This window comes from Protobothrops mucrosquamatus, unplaced genomic scaffold, assembly GCF_001527695.2.
Source record: "Protobothrops mucrosquamatus isolate PMUCROS unplaced genomic scaffold, P.Mucros_1.0 scaffold10, whole genome shotgun sequence".
Taxonomy (NCBI): Eukaryota; Metazoa; Chordata; class Lepidosauria; order Squamata; family Viperidae; genus Protobothrops; species Protobothrops mucrosquamatus.
Genome location: NW_015386397.1, coordinates 2,761,892 through 2,777,410, shown reverse-complemented (window position 1 = coordinate 2,777,410; position 15,519 = coordinate 2,761,892). Strand labels below are relative to the sequence as shown.

Sequence of the window (15,519 nt, the reverse complement as noted above, 5' to 3'; positions counted from 1 at the left end):
AAGTAGTCAAGCGCTCAGTTTTTGTGTCCTCTGCCTTTTCTAGAAATAAAATGTTTTTCCCCCAAAAGTGTCGTTTCTGTCTTTGTTTCTCTACTTTCTCTTTTTCTTCCATAGGAGAACATGCTTTTCTAATGCGGAAAAGAAATTTTCTTGTTATAGTAGATGCAGTATAAAATTGTTGCTATTACTATTATGAATAACAGTTGTTTAATACCAAATAATAATCCCGGTGATGTTTTTGCTTTGATATTAGAAACGGTTATTCAGGGCAAAAATTATTCGGATGAAAATCAAGATGATAGTTCCTCTTTCTCCCTCTCCTGCATCCCTTTTTTTAATTTGCATCTCCTTAGGAGTCACCATCAACATCAAAAGTTGCTTGAATGTTTTTGCATTATTATCATTATCATACTATTCCTACACTTTAATACAGTGCAAATAATAGAAGGGGAAAATCAACTTATCTTGACATTATGTGTGGGATTTTTTTTTCCAAATAATCAGCAATATGATGAATTATACAACTGGCAATCTCTTGAGAGAACTGTTTCAAATGAAGAGGGTTTTCAACGTTTATTTAAATTATTAAAATGTTTGGTAATGATCAATTTTATAATGATGGGCCAGATTTGGATCTGGAATTCTTTGTTTTTGTCCAGCCATGTCACTATTTTCTTTTCCATTCTTCTTCTGCCAACCTACAAGAATTTACAAAAACTAGCTTGCAACTCATTGAAAATTATGAGCCATATTGAAACTGGCACTTAGTCATAATAATCACAGCTACTAAAAAGTGTAGCAATAAGAATAAGTATTATGCAGCTGCAAGACTTCAGAATACTGGATTTCATTGTATTTGGAAGGTGGGAAGGAATTAATGTCTTTATACTTGAGCATGTGAAATGAGAGTGTATTAGAAAGGAAATTATTGTTTCACCACTTTTTCTTCTTTTCAAAAAAAGGATTCAGAAAATATAAAATAGTAAAAACAAACAAACCAAGGATAGCTGTTAACAATTTGCTAAGGACAACAGCAAAGAATTGTTAACCTTCCTTAAGTAATCAATGCTTGGAAAGGAAAGGAAAGGAAAGGAAAGGAAAGGAAAGGAAAGGAAAGGAAAGGAAAGGAAAGGAAAGGAAAGGAAAGGAAAGGAAAGGAAAGGAAAGACAGAATTAAATGAGGAAAAATAGATTTAAGGTTCTCTTCTTTTTTAAAATGCTACCTGAATATTTCCTTTTAAATCGGTTTATTTAACACATTTTTCTTTTGATCATAGGACATTAATAGCCCCCAGTCTCATATTTTAGCTTAATTTGTAGTAAGATATTAAGGCTAGTTAGAGGGCTTGAGGAGGGGGGATTGGAAAGATTTACCTAAAAGGAACTTGAGCCAATGTTTGAGAAAGGCTATGAAAATGTTATGTATGTTTTAGCAGATGTAGAATGGGACAGCGAATTATGCCTGTTTCTTTGATTTATTATATGTGTGGTGTGCACCCCACATAACTCTTTTGTGCAGTAATAATAAAAAAATCCATATTAAAGTTAAATGTCAGCTCCAATATATTCTTGGTGAAAAGGTCTTTTATTTAAGTTTAGGCTAAGCAAGTGAAAGTCGTGTGCGTCTCTCTGTGTGTGTGTGTGTGTGTGTGTGTGTGTGTGTCTGTAAGGGGGGGACTGAATATATCTTTCATCCTCTAACTTCTGTAGTGTTTAAGGAATTGCTTGCCTGTTCAGATTAAGGAAATCTGTTTTTTTAAAGCAGGTTTTTAATTTTTTTTACTACCAACCATACACCTCGTATAGATATAGATGTATTCATTAGAAACGATGTGGAAAGAAAGAAAACACATTCTAAATTATGAACATAACAAGTGTTTTTCTCAGTGTACTTGTTTTTATCTTTTTATTGTTTGTATAGGTCTTTTAAAATCTCCATAGCTAACACAAACTACAAATACAACACTATACAAATTGTAATAAAATAAAACCGATTAAAAAAACTCTTTAAAAAAATCCACCATACTTTTTAGGTTGCAATTGTTCCTTTTTAATATAATTTTGCTTAAAACAATAACCCTTAAATGACAGAGAACCCAGGGCTTGATTAACTTAATTTTATATAAAAAAGCAAACAATAAGTAAATCGTGCATGACACTTCTGTTTTACAAAATAAAGACAATCAAATAGCCCCAAACCTGACACATATATTGCAGCACCTCCACTTAAATACAAGGGTTAACAAGAATCCTAAGGAGGACACCCAAAGGTAAATCAAACAAAACAAAACACAACCACAATCCCAACTGTGGCAAAGAGAAGGGGCAATAAAGAGGGTGGGAAAATAAATTGGACTAGAAACATGGTTATGATATGACAAATTCAATAATTCAATGCAAGTGAGGGTGTAAAAGGACAACACCACCATAACAGTCTCAGATATTTTACAAAAATGCTTGTCTCAGTTGTGCCTTTTGGGTGGGAGGAGTTGCCATTTCTGGAGCTCCCCAATTGTTGACATTCTGCTTTCTCATTCATCATTCATTCATTCATTCATTCACTCTGCATTTATTCGGGCTCTCATTCTCTCTTTCTCTCCCCGGTTCTGGGTTCTGCTTTTTCATTCCGTTGGTTTCTCCTCCTCTTCTTCGGCGCTCAGCTGAGTGGAGTTTAGGAGCTTGTTCTCCTTTTTCCATTTCATCCTTCGGTTCTGAAACCAGATTTTTATCTGGCGCTCCGTCAGACACAGGGCGTGAGCGATCTCGATGCGTCGGCGCCTGGTCAGGTAACGGTTAAAATGGAATTCTTTCTCCAGCTCCAGAGTCTGGTAGCGCGTATAAGTCTGCCGGCCTCGTCTGCCACTCGGCCCAAAGGAGGTACCTGGTGGGGATGGAGAAGAAGGCAAGCGTGTGCTACTGAACATTTACTGGAGTTACACATATACATGCCAATGGCTATGCTATGCACCAGAGTATCTTGTGAGTTTGTGCGTGTGCAGGGGGGGAGGGGAGGGAAAGAGACCCCATTCCCTGCAGTAATGTTCCTACTCCAAGTGGCCCCGCTCTCTTGTTTTCAACTCTCAGCTATCAAAACCCACTGTAGTACCTAATACCAGTGATAACCAAATCCACTCCTATCTAATTGGCTTTTCCCTTCGTGCTTGGGGACATTTCCTTTTCCAGAACAATTCTGTTTCAGGTTGGAATTGAAAACTTGGAAGATACACCTCCCAGAAATTCTTTGCCTGCCGTTGGCTGAGCAGCCAGAAAGCTCAGCTTGAAAACTTGCAACTCCCACCATACAATCTGTTTTGTTTGTTTGCATGTTTGTCTTTTTCAACAAGAAGGGGAGGGCAAAACTTTGGAAAGCAATGTGATGTAACTCAGAAGCTTACTGTTTCTGGGAGAGTTAAGGAAACTGCTTCTTCACCAAAAGGTTCTCTCTACCTTTCTCTCCCTGCAAACTCGAGTGCCCTCCTGAGCAGTATTCACAAGGACGAAAATTGCTGCACTGGGACACTTGCTTGGGAATAAATCCCATTCCTCAACTGCTGCAATTCTCCGAGAAATAGGCTTTGAACATGCTGTGGGGCTTTCAAAAGCAGCAGAAGGGGAAGTGACTTAATATGGGGGGGTCGATATTTAAACAAAGATAAGTAACAACACTCCTTCACACAGTTGAGGGTCTAGGAGCAATGGCGTATAGAGGTTAATATATATATATAATGAATGAGTGCAATAGCAGTCTGACAAGATTTGTTTTGGGAGAGTTATCTATGTACTTCCTTCCCGCACTTCCATTAGGAAAGAATTAATGTCCAAAGTTAAGAATTCTTTTTACCCTATGCTCTCTTCATTTTCTTCTGGACACTCACCTCTGACCAAGTTTATTTCCCTTATGTGGTGCTTAGTCTTTCCTCTCTTTTATTTCTATATTCTCTTCCCCTCTGCCATTCAGATCTAATTGCTTTAGATTCCACAACTTAAGCTAAACACCTATCTACCTACCTAATCTATCCACCTTTTACCTATCTCTCTCCATTGATTTCCCTTAATTTCCCCTCCCTTTGGAATGTAGGGATGGAAGGAGGAGCTGTGGCTACATCTTTATCTTCTTTAAATGAATTTTTATGGAAATTATGGCATCTGGAGGCAGTCTTTGATCAGAAAGGTGGGGAGAGTGAGTGAAAGAAAAACTATCTACAACTTCCTCTTCAGGCAGGCATTCAATTACGGTTTGAGTTTCATTAAAAATGTAGCTTTCTCTTTTCAAATATTTAAGCCCTCCTGACATTATACAACAAGCTGAGTGTGCTGAATATGCCTTTGGCTGAATTGGTATCCTGTCTGTATCACTGGGAGGGGGGGGGAGAGAGACGTGGAAAAGAAGTTGAAATCCAGATCTATTGAAAACAATTGGGGAGTGGGGGTCAGTTTGGTAGCGATTTGCATCGTGTGAGTGTGTGTGCACGCGCGGATGAGTGTGAGTGCCAAGATGCCTTTCTAAATCACCCCTAGTGAGTGACAGCTAACATTGCCTTCTACAAGACAAGAGCCGCTCAGTCAATAAATCTCTGCACTTTCAGTTGCAGAAAGTTGGCTAAAGAGAGGAACCAACTCTAGAGAAGTTCCTGCAGATAATGTGACAAACATACAAACAAACAAACAAGCTAGGCAGCGCCTTTGAAGCACAGCGTAAGCAGTGCAAAAAAGTTTGAAGGAAATTTCTGGCTCTACTGCCTGCAACTTCAGATTAGAAGAAAAAACATTTCCTGCTTTTATCTGGGTAGCCATCTGTCACCTAACATGATTGGGAAGAATGAGGGGGGGGGGAAAAGCAACTTACTATTGCAGGAATTCATTCTCTGCATCCAAGGGTACACTGGCGTGGAGCACTTTTGATCCTCGTTGTCCCCGAAAACGTGCTTGCTCTGTGAGCATTCTGACTTCCGGGCTTGTTCCTGGCCGAACTGAACAGGCTCCTCTAGGCTCGAAAGAGAACAGCCGGTCTCTTTCTCCCTGTAAAAACCAGATGTCCCGTAATCGCAGGCTGGACTCCGGTTGTAAGCTCCGTTGGTTTGCTGGTAGTAAGGCGCGCCCGCGTAACCTTTCTCCTGGACCCCACCGCCCCCAGTTCCATACGTGCTGGGATAGTGTCTTAAAGGATCCGCGTAGCCCGTGGAATATAAAGGGAGCTGTCCCAGAAATGGTTCTTGACCTCCGGCTAAGCTCACCGGAAAAGTAGAGTTGACAAAATAAGAACTCATTGGAAATAATAATAACAACAATAACAATAATAATAGTTAACCAGAAGAACAGCGTCTGTTCTTTCCCTTGCTCTTTATGATTTGTTGCGTTTTATAGTCCAAGCGGTTTAGCTATTAGCAGTATATGGGAGATTGGGTTTTAGCTGAAGGGGGATGGCCGCGTGCCAACCAGGGACATAAGGGAAGAGAACCATCTGATCACGCGCTGACCAATAGCAGGAGTCGGAGGCTGCGAAATAGCACCCTAGAGGGGTTAGCTCTGCACAGGGGACCCCCCAGAACAAACCAGTGAAAGCATCCCTGCCACCAATACTATCACCTTTAAACAACAGAAACGCCCCCCCCACGCACAAGACACTACTCTTTACCCCTGTTTCTCCCCCCCCCTTTTATCACGTACTCAGTATCTCGGAAAAGATAAATCCAAGAGCTATTTGGGGGTAAATTTTTGGGTAGTAATAAACAAACACGAGAAAGGTGAAAGATATGAAGAATGACGCCGGTCTTATCCTTGCTGCTATCAAGGAGAGGGAGGAGGAAAACATGAGAAATATTTTCAACTTGAAAAGTTTGTGGTTTTTTTCATATAAGTGTCTGGAGGAGGAGGAGGAGGATGGGAAAGCGCATTATCTCCCTCCTCCCCACCCACCTTTGGGTTCAAGTGGGGGCAATGGGAGCCTTTACTGTACAGCCAGTTCAAGCGCTCAAGCGCTGGATCTGGAGAAGGGAAAAAAATTCCAGCGAGCGTCTTTTGCTGCGTCCTCTGAGCACAGGACAGAGCTTTCTATCAAGAATTTTAAACTCCTCGGGAGGTGCGACTGGGCATCTGGAGGATGGGGGTTACAATTTATTCTCCCTTCTCCAACTCTCCTACTCCCCCACGGGTATGTGTTTCTACCCTCTCCTCGCGCCTATTTTATCTCTCCGGTCTAATTAAATCCCTCCAGTATAAGTTTGCGGCTCCGTGTCCAAAGTCCGAGAGAGGCATTTGCCGGTCTTCGAGCTGCCACGACATTCTGCGCAAAGAACGGTGCCCTCTTGCGTTTTTACGGTTCAGGCCGGGTCTTTGGACAGGTTAGAGTTAAAAGCAGCGGCTGGTCTGACTGCCAAACCCCCCCCCCCCTTATTGATCACCTAACATCAGAAATTATTAAATTTAAAGCAAGGGATAGTCCCGGGGTGAGAGATGTCAGGATGGTTGATAGGAGCTTTGGGGGCAGAGGGGAAATCCCGGTTTTCTATTTTGTGCGTTTGCGTTTGCAGTAAATTCGGGAATAAAATTAAACCCGAGTCTAATTCGTTGATTTGCTTTAAAACTTTTTTTTTAAAAAGATAACTATGAAGGGGATGAATAAGTTGACCTAAAGGCTGGAGTTTTTAGCTTTTGACTTTCGCCTCGCCAGTTCTCAAGTTCTCACACTTGGCGGGCGAGCCTCGATCTCCAGCGATAAAATTATCCTGTCTTTGGCTCGGTTATGACAGTTTTTAAAAAAGATGTGCCCATTTCTTTCCCCCCCTCCCCAATTCCACTTCTTTCGTATGCAATTGTGAATTCAAGCAATCTTATAAAGATGCTCCAGTTTTTTCTACAACAGTGAAATAGTTCCAAATTGTAAAATGCTACTTGCCCTGCCTATCATTTTGCCACCATTGTCATACTTGTTCTCTCTCTGCCTCTGTTTCTTTGCTCCGTTTTACTGGCCAATTTATCGATCCTTTCATCCGGTTCATCTTCCATCTTTTCTCAAGAAACAGCCATTACAGCCGTGCTGTTTTCGATTCTCAAAAACTTTGAAGCACTGTTTACAGACCTCACATCTTCATCGCCAGTCTATAAAAATACATACCTCTTTCCTAATTCTCTTTGCCTATCACGGGATTTCCCTGCACTTTTTGGACAAATGAAACTGTAACCCAACCTATCTGTCTATCATCCCTCGATTACAGATGTGCAATCTGTTCATAAGAATTCTCCACCACACACCTTCAATTGCTCCCAGACCGGATTTACATGGCAATGTTACCCCTGCAATGACCAATGCGATTTCTTTCTGTTAAGGATTAAGGAACCACAAAACATGTTGGCTTGCTATCTAATTTGTTAGCCTGTTTTTTTTAAAGGCATAGAAACCCACAGGGTCCCAACACCACTATAATATAACTCTTAGAATGAAAGGAAATCGCAAGCAAGGGGAGTAATTTTTGTTTGTTTGTTCAAGGCACTCTCCCTCTTTTCTTTTCTCTCTTACACACACACACACACACAAACACACAAAACGTACAAACTACCCTGGTCTTTGATTTGTGTTCCTGCTGATTCTTTCCCCCCTTTCCTTTATGTTCAGAGTACACCCTAACTTTAAGTTAATCTGTTTTACTGATATGTAGAAACAGAGAAAATTGGGCGGAAGAAGAGTAAGAAAACGGATCTGAGCAACCCCACCCCACTCTCAAAAAACTAATTTCAAATCAGCATAACACTTCAGATCCCTGCTTAATAACAGATTAGCAAGAATCTCTGAATGGATTATTTGGCTATTTAAGTGAGTAAATGTGCTACCTTTGAACTTTTAATCTTAAGAACTGGTACTGGAAATGCGCATTGTGGATGGGTGGATGTGGGGGGAAAGGCATTGGTCTGGGAAAGGATTGCTTAGGGAATAGAAAATAGTTAAATTTGAAATATATAATAAATACATTTAAAAATATTTAATGTATACTCTTTAAAATGGAAAAAGCCTAGCCTTTTTCAAACCTGTTTGTGTGTTGGAGAAAAGTTCCACTGCTCAAATCTGGCAACTCAGATGGAATATTTTAAATGTTGCAAAATATTTGAAACTTTAAATCTGAAAATAGGTAAACTCAAAAGTTAATCCACTGATTGATTTGTCCTGCACTAGTAGTTATTTATTGTCCAAATATGAGGAAAAAAACTTCCCACATTGCCAAATCCTGTCAATGCTTTCAATGTATTTTGATTTTACAGCTTTTAAAAAGTATAAATTGATACCTGAAAATGACTTGAAAACCTGCTGTACACTATTCTATGTTGTAAGTTGGGTGTATGTTGTAGTAGTAAGGAGACATTAGTTTTTAGTAATCAATATTTGGGGCCAGAATAATCCCTCAGATTATTGCTATTTATTCATTTATTCATTCATCATTTATTTATTTGATTTCTATAGCCCCCATCTCACATATTATCTAATACCATAGGTAGTTGAGAATATTTATTTTAATGCCTAGCCCATCAACATCTTTTTCTTCTAATACTAATAATTTTCATCCTTTTTTCCTCCTCTGATTACTATGAAAATATAGGGGACCTTATTCTTAGGTCCCTTGGCAAACTTTTATAGTGGGCAATATTTTTCAACTAATATTTTTGTTAGTTGAAAATAATATATGGGACAGCTGTAAAGCAAAGAGACTCTTCTCTATGACCTGTTATTGTTATAAGATACTGACAGGCTTTCTTTAAACTCAGAAAATTTATCTTGACCAGTTTAAGGCATAAGTATGAGAAGAATTAATAAAGATTAACAGTATTTATTTATAGAAGTTGTAGCTGGTATTTTGCTGAAAAGGTGCCCCTTGTTTCTGACCCCTCTCCTGTTTCCTCTCCATTCTTTCCTGTCTTTGCTTTAGCAAAATCCAACTTTAGAGAGCATCAGGAAAAGTGGTGATGGTGGTGGGGGAGATAAATGAAGGGATTAAAACCTACACCCAAATATTTCTTTAGGCAGATGCTAGGCCAGGGAATTATTTGGTGGCAAAAGGAGGGGGGGGGGAGTTGAAGCAAGCTTAAACAATCAGAAAATTTTCAATAAGATATAAAATGGCAAGCAAGTGAGGAAATTTTATTTCTCCTTTGTGAATGGGGGTGTTGGAATTCAGCAAACAGCATGATCTTTTACAGGAGAATCAAATTGGTACCATAAACTTAAGATTGGCCTTTAAGTACACCCTGTATATATACACACACACACACTGGGGGGAGGAAAGGGAGAGAGAATTGAATAGCCTCATAAATTTATTTAGGATCATAAAAGTATTCACAAGAGATGAGCTTTTTTTGTCTTACCACAAGTCTAACTGATGTTTATATTGTGGGCATTTATAAAACCTACTAAAGGCACACAACTCATAATACACACACATATACACACAAGCATGTACACACCCACCCACACATACTTTGTCTTATCCTCTCAATTTCCTGTTTTCAAGCATTTAACCATTCAATTTTAATTTTCAGCCATTTGTGTTTAATTTACCTGACTTCCCCTGTAATGTATAATCATCTTTTTAATGGGATTGTGGAGGATTAAAAAAAAGAGTATGGGGACATTCCCTTTCATTACTTTATCAAAAGGATTAAGCTAATAATTAACTAGAAGGGGAAATGGCTGTTTATAGTAACGTTAAGAAACAAAACAAACAAGCTGGCCCCACATTTTTTGGAAATATTTGATTAAAAAAAACCAGAAATGGCAAATGCTGCAAAACGATATTTTAACATATTTTCCAGCTCTCTGAAAGTAACAGAGGAGAGGGAAACTAATGTAATTGTCACTTGGCTATCTTGTGTGGTGAGAGATATTCTAAAATAAAAACTCAGAAATCCTCTATCTCAAATGTTAACCTCATTATAATGATATTTACACAAACATCATAGTCTATATTAACTGGAGGAATGCATATAATTGAGGCATAAAAATAAAATGATTATATTTAATCTGATTCTGATAACATAAGTTTGTGTGTGTGAGTGCGTGAGTAGCCTATGATTAATAAATTTTATACTTACACGCCAGCCCTCTCTAACCCTAGTAAAATTTTGAACAGTAATATCAAACTATGTCTTTCAGTTGAAAAATGGAATAGGTTTGTCATATATTGACAAAAGTACCTTTTTATCAGTTTACCAGAAACAATTAAGCAAAACATTTTACATAATTCCTTAGGAAAAGATTTTTTTAAACTGATACAAACACATACAAGTCCCATCTGAAATGTTCCTACGTTCCGAAAGCTGTAAAAAAAATACTTCATGCAATTTAAAAAGAATAGTCTGTTACCATGAATGCATTTTAACACACACTAACACAATCTTAACTAAAATAGACGGGTAGAAATTATCTTCAGCCCATTTTCCAGATTCTGTAAGGCATGTCTAATCCATTACATGACAAAAATAAATTAACTGTAGAAAATGAAAATCTTGGTCTAGTTAAACTAGTTTTCATGGGAAATTTATCACTGTACAGCATGGAAAGCAACTCGAAGAATTCTTTAATTGGACGGTAGATGGCAGCAAACAGCACCGAATGAGAAGGCAGAGTAAAAGGCGAACAGTTAAAATAAAAGAATAGGTGCTCCGTTGGGGAGGAGAAAACTGCACACATATAAACAACTTAGCTGTGTTGTTTAAGCAATAGGAATTCTTTCGCGAGTGGCCTTTATATAATCCACTTACAGGCCATCTTTTAACTGGAGAGTGATACTTCCCAGTAGGAGTAAAAAAGGCCATAATGAATACATGAATATTGGAAAACAAGCGGTTTAGAAATGGCACTAGTCTGAAAATAGAAAAAAAAAACCTATTGTATTAATACAACAACAACCACGATTCAACTCTCAAAAGTCTGGTGGATAGAAAAGAAGGGTACAGAGAATCAGAAAGATCACAATAAATCTTAGTCCAACAGTCATAACTAGATATAAAAATGTAGAAGACATATTATTTACATATTTTCATTTTCCCCCTTTATATTCCATGCAGTTGTGATTTATTTGCAGCAAGGTAATGTTGATAAAGAAACTTGGAAGGCTAGGAAGTTAGATAATTTTTGGTTTTTAAAATGTTTAACTAACTGTTACATACATTTCAAACTGAGTAAGCAGTATTCGCTTCCAGGTAATAGTAGTTCTTTTTCAAGTACAGCTCTTCAACACTTTACTGGTAAATGGTTAATTGAACACATCAGCCAAGAAACGTTTTAAATTATTCTGTGAGGATCCCTCCCTCTTTTTAAAAAAAGCATATCAATTAGAATCCAGTCGAAAATATTATTTATAGAGCAACAAAACGAAAAACAATATTTCTAAATATTGATGGAATGACATGTACAAACATTATCATCTTTATACAATACTGTTGTATCTTACAACACATACACATGCATGCACGTGCATTTTATGTTAACGCCCAAATGTAAGCAGTGTTACCGCCCTTATATTAACATTTTGGGGTTTTTATGTCTTTAGTTTAAAACCTAGTGCCGTTGAATTTTTCCCTTAATTGTATTTATTAACTGTTGTGACCATCTATCTGTGTTCTGTCTCTTCTCACCCTCCCAACCTTACATAGACGGAACAGTTTGTTAGAAGAAAAATCACCTACGTCGACACAGAACACCCTGGAGAAAAGGATCTAAATCGAACTGGCTGCTGTACAGAACTTCTTAAAATGAGTGGATTCGCTCGCTGACAAGCAAGTCTCGATAAATCGTTCTTCCTGGGATGGGGAAGAGATTTGAAGGGTAAAAGAAAGAATGAAAAGAAGCCTACAGAAGGGGTTGTATTCCCCCTATGTTAAAAAAATATATGACTATTGAGGTAGCTCGAATTCTCTAGGTGACATGGATATCTTAATCCCTCCCTCCTTCCTTCCTTCTTCCTTCCTTCCTTCCTTCCTTCCTTCCTTCCTTCCTTCCTTCCTTCCTTCCTTCCTTCCTTCCTTCCTTCCTTTTTCTTATGTAATGATATATTTAACAATAGCTTTTCACCATCTCATATTTTTTTATATTTTTTCATATAAAAAAGAAAGCAAATCTATGTTCAGTTCTTTGCCTCCTTCAAATAATATCAGCTTCAATTTTAGAAAATTATGAGCTTACCTTTTGATGCCCATCCTTCTCTGGATTGGGAGGAGGAGGAGGAGGATGAAGAGGAGGAGGCGAAAGAGGAGGAGGGGGGGGAGATTGAATTGCGTTTGCTTTTATATGTAAGCTGACAAATATTGTCCCAACCTGATAGCCGTCCATTGCGACTTCTGATAGCTTTTTTCCTTTGCCGCGTCGTTTTGTACAGAAAATGGAGTAACTTCCCTCTTTGAAAAATGACCAAAGCCTCCATCCGGTACCGATTCTCCATTTCCCCCTCCATCATTAGAGAGAGAACCCGAGTCAGTACAGAGAGAATTGGAAAAGGAAGGGTAGGTGGGATCAATAATATTAGCTATTTAAGCTTAGTCCCAGATATGCGTGCATCTGCGAGAGTGTTTGTGTGTGTGTGCATGAGAGAGAAACTGTGTGTGTGTGTGTGCGTGTGTTTGTGCCGGCGCTTCCCCTGCTCCTCCTCTATTTTTAGCCCTATTGAGCTTATACATGAAAGCAAAAAAAAATGTTAAAAGAGACGACAGTCCTACAGAGGACAGTGATCCGACCCAAGGTACAGCGGCCAAAAGAATGGTAGAATAACCACATGGGAAATCATAAAAAGTTCATGTTCACGGTTAGCAGTCCACATGACCAGCTCTGGCCAATCGCAGAACCCAGCCACTCATAAAGTTCTATCACAAAGTTGTAAATTTTCATAAAACAACAAGGAATTTATTGCATTTCTTCATGACTGCTTTAACAGCAGTCTTTTTCTCAGCCGCCATCTTTTCTTTAAAAAAAGAGGGAGAGTAGAAGAAAGAATATACGAAGATTGGGGGGGGGGGCTCCACATCTCGGCAGGGGGCCTTAAACGACCCCTCCTTCATTAAAGGTTAAAAGAACCTCCTGCGAAGCCACCTCTCTGCACAAGCCCTCCCAAGCTTTCGACCCTTCTTCGCTATAGGCATCCACCACTGTCTCATACCTGTAGTATGGAAATGCGGGAGGAAAGAGGGAGGGAGGCATAGAAGCACTTGTTCTGAAATTATGTTTTGTTTCCTTTAAAGCAAAAGTGGTTCTCCTTAGCTTAATCGGACTGGGGTGGGGAAGAATATTCTCCCGCGATTTCCCTTCCGGAAATTCGCTACCAAATTAAAACATTAAATGCTCCAGTTTCAAGACATCAGGGGGAAAAAACATAATCGGATCGTAAGAAACATATTTAACGGAGTCAGGCATATAGATGTTATTATATTCATGCATTTGTATAATGTATGCATGTGGAACATGTGTATTTACATATCTCTGTGTGTGTGTATATACACAGACATACAAGAAGGAAGGTAGGAGAAAAAGAAAGAAAGAAAGAAAGAAAGAAAGAAAGAAAGAAAGAAAGAAAGAAAGAAAGAAGGGGCGTATACTCGCACAGGCGCACTAAGGTTTTTGAAGGCGTACACACTACCGCAGTGGTACATGCCACGAACACAATAGTAGTGGTCCAATGCAGCAAAATCGCATAAGGGTGGGTGATAGGGCAGTTCAGGAATACTGTTTCTACCCTTAGAACCTATCCACTGAAATTACTTATTTTGCTTGAGAAAGGAATATACATTTTTGTTTATTTGGTCTTTCAGATCTAATTTCAAAGAAATTAGACATAGTATTATTCCCTCTCCTTATTTCTCTGGATAGATTCACGCAACCATCAATTAACAGCAAAGCAATTATTTTCTAATATTTTATTTTGATAATTTTATATGTGCGTATCTATTTCACCTATCTTTCTATTGCACGCACATACTCATGCCCAAGAATACACATCTCTTCTGTGCGGATGTAACTGTATGCAATATTACAAGATCTTATCTAAAGATTATCTATTTCTTTTCATAATCTATAAGTAATATTTTTAAACATTTCCTTCTCAGAAGTATTAGTATACAGTTGAAGGCAAAGATATAACTGAAAAATACTGGAGAGAAGAATTTTAAAACATCAAAATAATGTTACAGAAAGTGTGAGTGAGTAAAAATATCTATTTCATGATTTTATTTTTACTTTAAGTTTAATTAAGAGTTGGATGAAGCTTTGCTTTACTTTTTCCTATTTATCATTTATCTTTACATTTTGACCATTTAGCACCTTACCGCCAATGAAAACAAAAGCAACTCTGTATTTCACAATCATAAAAAATGAAATGCGAAGTGGTTAAGATACCATTCCTCTTTTAGTTCTGCAATTACTGGTCTAGGATGTGAAAGTACAAAACTGAAAAACTAAACTGAAATGATGCCTTGAATGTGTCTGAAATTTGTTACAAATGTTATGTTGCCTTTCTGACTTAAATCACTCATTTGTATTATTTTTTATTGTTAACTTTTACTTGCCACAGATAGATGTCTCCCTATGAAAAGGTTAAAGATACAAATTGAGATAAATCTAAGGAACTGAACATGCATTTTTGTTGGTGTTATTATTAGTTGGTGTTATTATTAGTAGCAGTCGCAGCGTATCTTATTTGCTGTTCTTTTGTTTTTTGAAGAAGCTGATTGAAAAAAGGGAATCACATGACACAGTTCTTTTCTTAATCAAGGCGCTTGGTGTCAACCCTTAAGCAGACCATCACAAGCTTTAACCCTCCATTCTGTTCCCAAAGTGGCCAAACTACTGACATTGGTAAGCTCATATGCCTGCCGATAATGCAGGGAGAATAAAATAGCTTGTGATTTTAACATGATGTAATCAACAGAGAACGGTGCCGGATTTTTGCAATAGGATTGAAAGGAATTTTTAAACATGCATATCAATAAATGGAAGAAAATAGTAGGAATTGGGAAGGAATTTTTGAAATCTGCTCTCTCAAAGCATAAGCGCCAGTTGGAAGACACAGGAACGCTTCCCTGTTCACACCAAATAAATGATATCTCTCACCCATGTAAAGCTGCTCAGTGTCACTTCGCACTGCGAGATGAACGGCATATAAATTTGACAAATAAATAAATACAGCCATTAATGGACAGAATATTTATAATATTGTTTTTAATTATTTTCCCCTTTCTACGCAGAGTAATCACAGAATACAAATCAAAAAGATTGGTAAACTATTAAAGTATTTGCTATCTATCATATACATTGGTTTTACTCAGCACAATATTAATTTCAGATTCTCTAGTGACAGTAAAAATGAAGTGGTCCATTGCCAAACATGTAAAAATATACATCAACAAAAACAGAATAAAATAAAATGAGCAAGAAAAAAAAACAGCACCAGTAATCAGACGTAGAGGCACAAACCTACGAAGAGGAAGACAGGAATTTTACAGAATTATGTACAACAATTTTGTCTTCTGCTAAGTTTTGTGTTCCCT

General features: G+C 38.0%; 1 protein-coding gene across 1 annotated transcript; it reads right to left on the bottom strand.

Annotated features, from left to right (window-relative positions):
- Positions 1-2,621: 2,621 nt before the first annotated feature.
- Positions 2,622-5,267, bottom strand: HOXB6 (homeobox B6). Its single transcript, XM_015810484.1, has 2 exons — positions 4,847-5,267; positions 2,622-2,881 (listed from the first exon to the last, which is right to left on the bottom strand). The coding sequence occupies exons 1-2, from the start codon at positions 5,265-5,267 to the stop codon at positions 2,622-2,624; spliced, it is 681 nt and encodes a 226-aa protein (XP_015665970.1).
- Between the last annotated feature and the right edge of the window lie 10,252 nt (positions 5,268-15,519).